This window comes from Hirundo rustica, chromosome 5 (genome assembly GCF_015227805.2).
Source record: "Hirundo rustica isolate bHirRus1 chromosome 5, bHirRus1.pri.v3, whole genome shotgun sequence".
Lineage (NCBI taxonomy): Eukaryota > Metazoa > Chordata > Aves > Passeriformes > Hirundinidae > Hirundo > Hirundo rustica.
In genome coordinates this window covers 22,569,291-22,581,981 of record NC_053454.1, presented here as the reverse complement: position 1 = coordinate 22,581,981, position 12,691 = coordinate 22,569,291, and the positions used below count along the sequence as shown (strand labels likewise).

The 12,691-nt window shown below is 37.2% G+C and overlaps 1 protein-coding gene across 2 annotated transcripts in view; it reads right to left on the bottom strand.

Moving 5' to 3' along the window:
• FAM114A1 (family with sequence similarity 114 member A1) overlaps nt 1-12,691 on the bottom strand; it is a 31,994-nt gene that overhangs the window by 16,115 nt on the left and 3,188 nt on the right. For both annotated transcript variants that reach the window (XM_040065735.2, XM_058420813.1), the window contains exons 3-6: nt 12,186-12,273; nt 3,648-3,761; nt 3,382-3,488; nt 1,136-1,270 (exon numbers count right to left, since the gene is read on the bottom strand). In XM_040065735.2, the coding sequence (XP_039921669.1) occupies nt 1,136-1,270; nt 3,382-3,488; nt 3,648-3,761; nt 12,186-12,273 (444 nt within the window). The remainder of the gene's footprint in view (nt 1-1,135; nt 1,271-3,381; nt 3,489-3,647; nt 3,762-12,185; nt 12,274-12,691) is intronic.

The window sequence follows — 12,691 nt, the reverse complement described above, 5'->3', positions numbered from 1 at the left end:
GTGTATAAGGATAGAATAGTGTATCCAACAGGATCTTCTGCTCCCTCCTTCTATTCCTGGACAAAATGGCCTCTCATGAATTTCCTATGGTAAAGGTGGCAAATACATCCAAACTGCATGTTAGGTCACACGCAGGTGAATACAGGTGAACTCCCACCACTTATGTTATTCCATCATTCAAAATTCCTACAATATTGTCTTCAGTGATTCATTTAGTACAAAAGATTTAAAACGGCACATTTTTTCCTCTGATGTCTCCATCTTCAAAAGTTAACTCATGATGCTTTATGAACAAATCACTGAAAAGCGATAGTGCATCCCATGAGAACTGATTTATGTTGCATTCTGCCTCAGATTCTATGTGCAAATCTCTGCACGTTGTTAAAGGAGACATTCTCAAAAGCTCATTTTAACCCTGTGGGGCTTAACAAGAGATAATTGCTTTTGACGTACTATAACAGTATAGGTCTGTTAACTCTTCCAATGATGAATACTAAAGATCAATACTAAAGATTAAAAGAAAAGTACCTTACTATTCTCTACAAGGAAGTAAACATACAGAAAACATAGTTTCTTTTCAATATCTATTGTATTCCCTCCTTTCAGCTTCTGGAGAACTAAAATAATTTTGTACTGACTGCTATTCTTCGGTTTTAATTGCATCTCTGAGCTTTAAAACACACAAGTCACAACTGTGTAAGGGTACCATTAGGTTAGATGAACACTGAGCTACAACTTTTTACAGGTTTAATTCCTAATGTAACACACATCAATTCCATTATTACTGATTTCCAAGGAAAACAGTATAGTGATGTTTATGCTGGAAGATATCTACAGCTGTTACAAAACACCAACAATTTGAATTTGCCTCAAGAGTGTAATGATTTATCACCACATATACTATCTTATTTAAATCAGCAATTGCATATCTGATTATACAGAAAATATGATTTTACATTATCTTTTGTTGTTCTGTAAGGAAAAATAAAGTAGAGCAACTATAAAGCATAAAATTTATTCCCATAAGCCCAGTCAGCATCTACTGCAATAAATAAAGCCTCTCCCTGAGGCATGTGAAATTCTGGAAAAAGGATCTGAAATTGCATTGACAGAGCAGTATTTAAATATATCCAACCTGAGATAGTGAGACTGTTCTTGCCATCAGTGTTTTGGTTCTCTTAAATCCAGGATCGTTTTCTGCAAGCACATTCATGGTTGTCTTCCCAATAAATTCCAAAGCATCTAAGCCTCCAGATAATACACTTTTCCCCTGTAGAAAATAATGCAGTGTGGTTATTTTCTTCCCAGTTAAGCCTAAAGAGGAGTGCTTTTGTAGACACCATCTTTGAACATTCAGATCCCTAAATTTCCTATACTTTAACTAACAAGAGGATTGATGTATTTACTTTCTGAATACATTTTCCAAAAGAAAAAAAGAAAAGAACTATACAAATAACTCCAGTTAATTAAACTACTTACACCAGAGGAAATATAACAATTGTTGTAAATAATAATAATAATAATAATAATAATAATAATAATAATGAATGTATCATAAAAGGGCTGGAGCACATCTCCTGTGAAGACAGTCTGAGAAAATGGGGGCTGTTCGGCCTGGAGCAGAGAATGCTCTGAGGAGACCTTCTAGCAGCTTTGCAGTACCTGACCAGGGCCTACAGGAAAGCTTGAGAGGGATGTTTTGCAAGGGCAAGCAGTGTTTGGACAAAAGGGAATGGCTTTACTTTGAAAGAGGGTAGATTTAGATTGGCTATCAGGAAGAAATTCTTCACTATGAGGATGGTGTAGCACTGGAACAGGTTGCCCAGAAAGGTGGCAGATGCCCCACACCTGGAGGTCTCAAAGGCCAGGCTGGATCAGGCTTTGAGCAGCCTGGTTTAATGGAAGGTGTCCATGCCCAAGGCAGGAGCATAGGAACTAGATGATTTTTAAGTTCTCTTCCAATCCTAACTATTCTGTGGCTCTGTAATTCTATGAATACCACTTTAATTTTATCCAATGGCATCTGGTTTGTAGGAACTTGTTTTAGATATGAATAATATGGAGCCAAGTCCATCATGAACAGAAGACTCTGCCTTACCTGATTTTTAAAATTTTAACACTTCTGATGACTCTGAGGCTGTCTACTTAAATACATATGTTCTTCTGTGTCTTCATATTTTTTATGTACACTGAAGAAGTTTCACTGGCTAATGATTTCCATTTCAATCTGGATTATGTGTGTGTCAGATACTCAAAGGCTGATGTAACCTGATATATAATGGAAAACCCTACCAAAGTCTCAAATGGCATCACAGATGACTTACTGAGACCTTAAAGTGTTTCTTTTTGTACCACATTGATCGCTGTGGTATAGCAGCCTCCCCAGGCTGGCTACAAGCACATTCTCTTATTTGCAAATCTAGTATAATGCTTAAGTAATCTTACTGGTGGCCAGCTCTCACAAGCCATATGATGCTCCAGGTTCTGTAGAAACAGTCTTAGGAATAATCTATAGGAATCTCCTTCTGTTCCCAAAATCCAGTCAGAGTGAACTGGGTATTACAGTAAAAAAGAACTGCCACTTCATAAAACTGGCTCAGTGGGGAATTAATCTTCCATGCTTTTGCAGCCAATGTTTAAAGTCTCTTTTCATTTCAATGAAACACCATACTTAAAGGTGAAAAAAAAAGTAGGAGAAGAAGATGACACAAAAATTGATTTGGAAATGGTATGGTACAGGATTTTGCAAAATATGAAACCCCCAAAAAAGAGAAAAGGATGAAGTTCAACACACAAAATACAAGGACAGTGTAATAGGAAAGAACTCTGAACAAAAGATTTTGCCTCACTGAGTTTGCAATCAGACCCCCTTCTGAGAAGGCTAATATGAAATGAGGGACTAGATAAAGAGGTGAAGGTAAAGGCCAGGAACTAAAAATAGAGAGCTTAGTAAAAGCCTTTAAATAAGCAAATGGAGTCTTTTCTTATTTTATCTGCCTTCAGAAATGGTAACAAGTCCTATCACACTTTCTCTAGAAGGACATAACTGTAAACATAAAAAATCAGATGATAGTACAATTATAAAAAAGATTTTCCAAAAATTTGGAGAATTCTACCTAGTTTAGGAGACCATTTTTTTTTTCACTGAAACTGGTGACAACATAGCAACTGAGTTACTTCTGTTTGACTTTTTATTTTTTAATTTGACAGTTTAATTTAAAAGTTATTTTGTCACGGAAAAGACTCCAAACAGACTTACAAAAGAACTATTTTTACAAAGACCTATAACTTAAAAAACGTGACCTAAAAAGTCAGTTCAGTGAAACTGAACCTAAAAATAATGAAAAATAACTAGAGCAGAGACCAGCTAAAATGACTCACTGTGTTTTGTACAGCGCTAGTGATAGCTGACAGCATGCCACGAGATCCAGGTGAAGGAGAAGAAGGAATATTCTCGGAAGAGCTTTGGTCCAGAGAATCCTCTGTTTCTAACAAAAGAAAAAAATGCAGGTTACAGCAGAATTTCAACCCCGCAAGTCACAAATTACAGTAAACTGGTTTCTGTGACCAAAATATTACAATTTTGTAAATTGAACTAATTTGGCAGGATGAAAGGGTTTGTTCAATTTCAGTGGACTTCAACTTACGAGTAACTGGTGTTTCAGCTGCAGGAGGCTCTGCTGTTTCCAGGGATGCTGAACTTCCACTATGAATTCTTAGGGTAGTTCCTGCTTTTTCTTTTACTGCTGTTATCCCATGACCTATATCATAGGCATATTTTAGACTATATGATTTGAAAACTTGTTACTAACAGTGCATAATATTCTTATACTTCATGAATTATGACAAACAAAAAATCCATTAAACTTACCTCAATTGCTTAATTTTCTCTAGGTTAATAATTCACTTCTTCTACTAAATTTATACTAACTGAATATAAATGATAAAGCTGAAATATAACACAAATTATGCTGGATCTGAAAACAGAAGTTATTTCAGTGGCACACATAAGTTTCGTTCCCTGCTTTTCAAGATGCAAATATTCTATTGCAACCAGTTTAAATGGAAACTGACAATCCTCCTAAGGCCATACAGCAGGACCTCATGTAGTTTTCAGAATTCTAGAACAATTAACCCAAAGTTAATGGATTGTGTATGACTGCAGGACTGAGGCAAGGCATTTGTTCTTCGGTACTCCAAATAGGTGCTATGTTTTTAGGAATACTGACTCCAGTCCTCAAAGTTATTACAGGATTTAAGCTCCTTAGTTTCACATTTGAAGCAAAATTCTGAAGTGTCTCTTCCCAAAGCTACTATTTAAATACACTTTGTAAAGTCTGCTGATGTCAATTGACACAGGCAGAACTATTGCTTCAGTGGCAGGTGATCTCCTACTGAGATTTTACCACCTTTACATGATTCATATGCAGTGACTCCCTAGTCCTCTATTAAAATGGTCTACTTTAAAATAAAGTATAAATGTTGCTACTGTTTTTATCCAAATATATTTGACAGAGCAGGATTGCCTTGCTGGTCTTCTACACAGAGTTTATTTACACTAGCAGATCACAGGGACTGGTAATATCCCATTACAGGACAGGGTAGACTGACTGGTAGTCAGTCAAGGACAGGCAATATCTTCCTAATCTGCATCAACTGTAGTTGAAAAATGCTGCCCTTAAAAAAGACTACTCTCAAATAGTTTGCCTATTTTGCTTTTGGATATGTGCACAAGTATGTCTGTGATACACTTCTCTCATTACAAGCAATCCAGCTGTTAATCTTCCTAAACCGAGGAAGATTAACAGCTGTGTATCAGCTGAGGTGCAACAGGTGAACAAGAGGTGCAACAGGTGAATGACAAACCAGGTGGGCAATTTTTCTTTCCAACACAAAATTAAATAGCTTCAGTGACAGGATTTGATTTTTATCTTGTACAGTACACTGTTAGTGCATCTTGTATGAAACCTATCACTTCTAGCAGCAGGACAATCCAGAGTGCCTCAACTATCTGCCTAACAAGTTAAAAGAAATATTAATGACAATTTCATACTTCTTTGGTTAAACTGAACTGTAAATAGATAAATTATTTCAGAAAAGGCCTTAATACAGATAGTCAGGCAGATATCTAGACATCTAAGGCATAAAGTTATGCATAATGATTCATTGTGTTGTCCACATTTTCCCACAACTGTGTGCATTCTATTACAGAAGTTCAAAGCATCTTTTCTGAGTTACACTAACAAGAGCAACATAGTCTTTCACTTGCCAGTGTTCTGCAGCATTCTGAATAAATGTATACATCTATGTGTGTGTGTGTGATACAAATTTGTAGTCATACAAATATGCTTTTGAACATCTGATTCAAGAAAAATGCAGCAAATCTATTTGAAATGGAGTAGGAAAAAGGAAAGCTTAGATTTATGATTCTGTGATTTCCAGATGAAGGACACATCAGGTGCTCTGTGACTTCAGCAATAAATATACTCTAGAAAACATATCTGAAGCAGCACCTCTGAAAGATCACATACAAGAAAACTGGAGTATCTGGAGGTGACCACAAAGAACAGATATCCCCTGAGGAACAGACCTGAAGAGACCAGGAATTTCACAGGCTGCACAAGATCCTAATCTTTTACACTGTAACAGCCTAGGCAGATAAATGCTTCTACCTGTCTAAAGAAAATATGATCTTTATTTTATCTCGTGTCTTACAAAAAACAGTAGTGCATTCAACTGTGCAGGTCATACCAGGTTCGGCACCACAATATTTAAGTCATCACCGGATAATTTCTTGAATTTTGCGAAGTCTGTTCCAGTGCAGGTCCTAGAGAGCAGTGTACTGCATGGTCTAATCCCAATCTCCCACATATTTTAATGAGCTCAATGAAAATATAAGTGTGGATAGATTCAGGAGTAATTTATTTAATCTTCAAATTCCTGGGACTCAAATCACTATTAATTGTGCTTTTACACTAATATAATAGATACTGCCTGTCACATGCCTTTCCATTGCTTCTGCTCACAAATTTTTAAATGGGCAAGAGTTTTATTCTTTTCATTGACTTAATCAACTTGACTTGGTAACAAAACACTACTGTCCTGTGTTAATATAAAAAATCCTATAAGTTTTGAGCAAAAATTTGAATTGTCTGGAAAAGTTACATGTGTTCAGATCAATTTCCCACTTTTTTTCTGGTGATTTTTTTATTGCCTTGAATTGGTTCCCGTAGTTTTGCAGACAAGCTAACACATTTAAGAAGAGAAAGCACACAGTTGCTGTATTGATATTTACTGACCTACAAAAGGCAGCATTTTCGGGGCTGTGGTTACATGCACTAAAATAATAAGAAAATTTTCCAGGTTAGCTAGGGGTGGCTTTGCTGAACTAAGCTATAAGGCATGTATGCTTGACTGCAGCAGCAAAACCAGATGAGATCAGAAGACCACAACTGAAGCAACCATTAGATACACATATGTGCACAAACATGGCAGACACGCGTGTTGCCTTGGAAATGAAAATGATTAGTTGTAACTTCAAAAGGCACAGAAATAAAAGAGGTCATGGAAGAGAATTTAAAGATGCACTCATTTTGTTACACTGTGTGTGCCAATGCAACTGAGCTGACACCTCTGACATCTCCATTTACTCTTCTGTAACAGTAGACAGAAGAGCTATGCAATGGGCATTGTTAACTGTGAGCTATTGAAAGAAAGCACTCTTTTTTCCCTGTGTTGTTGCTTTTGTTTCTCTTGCCTCCATGATTCCTTGCCTTTCTACTGGCTGGCAATTTCCACTGAATATTATTGTTCATGTTCCTAGCTGGGATTTTTCATTTCAGAAGGCAGGTTTTGCTAACACTGCCTAACAACATGACCTGCCTTTTGGTTTGCCTGATCTGCCCAAGGCCAGATTACAGCACTCACAAATGCTTTAGTCAGATACATCCCACTTCACTGCAAGCTCTCTTACCTTCTACCTCTCAGCTCAGCAGCTTTGGATTCCCAGCAGAGCCGAGAGAGGCAGACAGCTCTGGAGGGCAGTTCACTATGTCTGAAACCTAAACCACTCTGTATAGGAACCACTGATCCCTTGTCCATTTAGTAGTCACAGGCAACTGGACTCTCTGATTCAGTGGCACAGATGGGGAAGAGTCTGAGATTCTGTCCCTGGCTACCACACCGTCTTTATAACCTGTGTCCTACCTGACAAGAACTGATCAAAATTTAGTCTAGTAACATGAGTGAAGCCTCATCTGGCTCAAGCTAAAGACAAAGACTGAGGCCTTAAATGATCATCTTTCACCAGATGAGAAACTGAGGAACCTGAAACTAGCTGGAAGATAAGCACTCCACTACATGAAGTATAGAGATGTGGAAAATCCAGCGGTGCTCTGATTTTGTACACTAAAAAGTGGGACCCCATTGTGCTCCCTTTTAGGCTATCTTATTGGCACTCCATTCACTTCAAGCCTTCACAAAATTTCTCTTCCTTGCAGTTAAAACAAAAAAACCCCAGGCTAGATTCTTATAATACCTCTGCTATCTAGTCTATAAATGAGGAATCACTCCAATTAATCTAGTAAATGAGACTAGATTCAGATCTCCTTATTGTAAGCATAACAGGTTTCAATAACAGCAACAAGCATAAAGGCTTTTAACACCATTTTATTAGTTCTCAGTCTCTTCTAGACTATAAGCCCATGTTAAAAGACATGGCAGAAAGCAAACGGGACTGCCAACCCCAAAAGCATCCACATTTCCTTCCATCTGTTACTTGCATTCAGCATTCTTAAAAAGGAATAACTGTAAAAAGGGGTTTTGCTACTACAGCCGTAAAGTGTTATTTACAAAATAGTTGTGACCACCATGTGATTTCAACCCAAGTAGTTTTCCCTTAATCAGCTGAATCTATGAAATGAAAAAAAAAAAAGTCTGAAGAGATTAATTATCCTCTTTATGATCACAAAAAGTAGAAGCATAACTAAAGTACAAGCACAACACCCAGCTTCTTTCTTCTAGTATTGTACTTTATTTTGCAACAGGGGAATAGTATCTATAGAAAATAGAAAAGACATTTGCAATGTTTTAATACTTTAGTTTCACGTTATCTGCAGCACTGGCATTTCTGTTCTGCAGAGAAGTCAACTTAAGCTGTGCAATGCAGATTATTGCACATATCCATGATTAATAATATCCAAGCTCATGAACACAGTGACATCTCAAGTGACATTTTGTTCTGTCCTACTGAGTGACAAAAAGTGCTTTTCAGCATACCAAGGAGAACTATGGGTGTCTGATATTTTATGTGCCATTCTCATGGTTGAGGAACTACATGAGAATACACACAAGAACAAAATAATCAAGAGAGCAGAACATTAATTACAAACAATACATTAGAAAGATGCATTATGCAGCCTTGTAGTATGAATTTCAGGGATCATGTGAGTCAACCAGCTGGGTTATTTTTAAGTTACTTTTACGGCATGAATGTATTGACAGGTTGCAAGTCTTAGCAACTTAGCCTTAAAGGTAAAACACCCTGAACTTACAGAGTGAAGCACTTGTATACAGCATGATAGAGAACAGACTTTCCTTGGAAATGCAGCTCATTGAGCACCATTACGACAGCACCTTATGAATGACATACCTCACTCGAAACACCACAGCATATGAAAGGTAAGGCTTGCATGAGGTAGTCACTTTCATAAAGAGAGCTGATAGATTAGTTGGAAGAAAAACCGAAGAGCCAAGCTTTAAAGCATAGAAGCTTTTTTAAAAATGCAAGTCACAAGCTGCTGAAAATATATTTTGCCTCATATAAGCCCTGGGGATAGAGAGTTTGCTGCTACAGGTAAGCCAACCTAATGGCTTCTTGGTGCAGTCATGGGAGGTTTTACTCCTGCCCATATTCCTCCTGCTTGCCCTGAAACAGGTTCCAAAGAGTCGGTTCAAGGAACTGAAGAGGCAGAAAATTAGGATTTTTCCTTCCTCGAGTTATTCTTATGTCAGTTTAGCTTCCTAAACTGGATTAGAGGGAACTCAGAGGAACATGAGTGCTGGTATAAAGAGAAGGCAGACAGGTGAGGGACTATGCATTTCAGTGGCTACTACCCATTAATTGATTTAGCTGTTAATAGCCCCCCTTTGAGCAGGATAGCTTTACCAACACTTAAAAGACTGGATTGCGTAATGGCTGATTTACTAAAAAACACAATTGAAAAGAAAGAGACTAAAATGTTGATAATTAGTACAAGTTGTTCCTCCATATCACAGTGAGCCTTCTTCTCCCATCTCATCATTCCAGCAACTATTTCAGTGGTTCTGCTCCATTGTGGTTCCACAAGGAGGAACCAACTTTCTTGCACCTTTTAAAAACAAAAGAAATCACTCCACTTCGTTGATGAAGCTGATTCAATAGTTAGCTTAGTGTGACATCTAGTGTTAAGACCCCAAACATGGTTCAGGCAGTGACCGAAACTAATCCAAAAGCATCACAGATGTGTATCACATCTCTCTTGTCATGGGAACCTTGATCCAAATAATGTCAAATTCAGTTCAAATACAACAGATACTTTCTTTGGAATAAAAAACTACCACCAAAACAAACCCTGTATGTGCAGAGTTACTTAAAGGAGGATGAGACAAATTATATGGAAACCGTGTTATTATCAGGAACTAAAATCAGCTGTGCTGAACAAACTATAGCCATGCATTAAAAATGCTCATGTGTTTGTGTATTCTCTATCAGTGTTTGAAGGATAATGAAACTGAGATCATTGGAACAACATTTCAACTCAGTCTTAAATAGGCAGGAATGCAAGAAAAATTAATAAGAAAAATTATTCACTGAAAAAACCTACCCAGGGATATGGTAGAGTCTCCATTGCTGGTGGTTTTCAAGATGTGACTGGACAACACACTAGATAATCTCATCTAGATGCATAAAGCCTTTCCCACAAAACCTTTAACTAGACTTTTCAAGGTACCATCCAACCCAGGCTGGTCTATGATACTTTTTGTTAACAGCAGAATGTATTTGTTTAAGCTTTTAAAATATTATTTAGTACACCTCAAACTATTTCTGCTGTTTTTACAAAGTATGATTTTGAAGAAAAATATAAGGAATAGTAAATATTTCACCAGACAAGCAGCTGTGTTGTACAACATGACAGAACAACAGAAAAATCACACATTGAAGGTATTGCTGCTAAGTCTTAACTCCAAGAAGGCTGTTTTAGTTACAGCACCTGCTACACTGAAGGAATAGCAACTTTACAATGGACTGGTCCATAGCAAAACTATTTTCTGGGGTGGAATAGGAGATGAACTGATCAGATATTAAATGGAGCAACTTGAAGGGGAATAATAAATATATAATAACAATAATAGTAAAGCTTATAGAAATCCCCAATAGCTTTCTTTTTTTCCATATATCTCACTAGGGAATTATCATACTGAAGGAGATATGTGGTCTACACAGTACCATATCCTGTCCGTGACAGTGAGAGATGGTAAATATTTCACAGGATCAAGCATAAGCTTTCATAATAAACAATTAGGAAATAAGACCTCTACATCAGGAATATAAAATATTACTTGGTGCATTGATTTCCTGGAACAAATCTAAGACTAGCTATGTGTTACATACACATTACTCAAGTTACCTTGGGTTCAGAAAATATGGAAGAATGTACATTTGATTTCTGCTTAATTCAAAGTCTATTTTGTTTTTAATCATGAAGTTAGATTCAAAATTATTGGACAGTAACATAGAAGCTCAACCTACCCTGATCTCAGGGTCAGGAAGTCTGTCTATGCTGCAGATTCCAGGAAATAGGAAAACAGGGGGAACTGCTGCTTTACACACATCTGGTTTTAGGTGCTTTCCTAGTTGTTCTTGGTCACTGCCAGCACCTAAATAATAGATGGGTCTTCAGTGTGAAATAAAGCAAACATTCTGATGTTGAATTAAAATGATTCTAAAATTTTCCTTTTCCTTTTCTGCATGTGGATGCTCTTTTTCCAAGCAACTTGACTCGTTCCAACTGGAACAAAAAAGCTAATTTTTAGACAATAATAATCCTAAAAATGTATATTTGTGGCGATGACATGCCTATTCAAAACAGACATCACACAACCTTATCAAGTCAGACTGCCTACACAACAAACTTGTTCCACACACTCTAGAAACCCATTCTAAAGGTAACTAGAAATGTTAACTGTTGGACTGCCTGAAAGAAAATATAGTTATGTACTCCTGACTGTGGGTGTTACTAAAAAAAAGAGGACAAGGGGACTTCCCTCCTCTTCTGAGAAACAGACAGAAACCTTTCACTGTCCATGAAACAGAAGAGATAAGGAGGAGAATCATTCAGCCTTATATGGGATCATAAAACCAGTTACCTCTGTTGAACTCATTTTTAGTAACTAGCAATTAATTTTAATTCCTAGGTTCATCTTTTAAAGGTGTTCTGTGAATCCTTTATGAGAACTGACTAGCTAACAGATTTTTTTGTTACAAAACATTTCTGGTTTGTGAGAAATTACTTCCCACTGATAACTACATATTTCTATGCTTTGCTTTTTGTCTGTGAGTTTTCAAAGAGCAATAATTAAGTTTTCCCTAAAATCTTCACAAGGGCAGTTTGTACTGACCTACTATTGAAAATGAGAGTACAGGGAGAGGGAGTATAGGGCTCATGTTTCAATACGTTGCTCTACTGTCTGAAATCTAGTGTGACAATTTCACTGGGTGGCAATGAAAGCTGGAATATTTACTAGAAGTTAATTCATGTTGTGTAGGCAGGAGACAAACCTGGCATACAAAGCATTAACATGCATGAGCATGAATCTGGGTTGCTTTGACTTGAGAAACCATAGGCCTTTGGCTGATAATAATTGTAATGGATTATGAAGAAGTTGTGAAGAAGTCACAATCAAGTAATTAATTGAGAATTTCTATGAAGAAATCATAATCAAGTAATTCATTACCTTTATAGACAAGCCTAGTGCCTTGTCCATAATTTGAATAATAAGGAAGGTTCATCTTCCTTTTTAAAAAATTCATGTTTCCCAAGCTTATCAAGGCAAAAATGTCTATGAATCTTTAAGATCCAACACTAACCTGTCTAATGACACATGAAAATTACTATTTCCACACACTTTACCAACTGAACACTTACCTACTGTGGCAGAAGCTGATGACAGGAGAGACTTTCCCCAGGTACCCCAAGCTCCCCATCTACTTGCTTTAGATGAGGAGTCTGCAGCCTACAAGAACGAAGATGTTACTCCACTATCTAAAAATCTTGCTCTCGAAAGACAGGAGGAAACACAAATAACCTATCAGGCAACAAAGTCTGGCATTTAATAGGAGGTGATAGATTGGATATTATGTGGAGTTCAAACTCCTGTGCACAAAAAAGCAGAAGCACAGATCACATAATCTATTCCTGGAAGAGCCTTAAACTCCAGAGACATCATTACAGTTGTCCTAATATTTCTTCAGGCAGCAAATCCTATAAAGCCATGCAAGTTTATTAGGGCTAATATTAGGGAGAGGCAGAAACATGTCTCCTTCCTGGGTTGGAGGCAGGAGGCAGAGTTGGAGGCTTCTCTTCCAAAGTCTCCCCACGTGTAATTCAACAGATGTGCACAGGGAACTCCTAACAACTGAGTTCAATAAAAA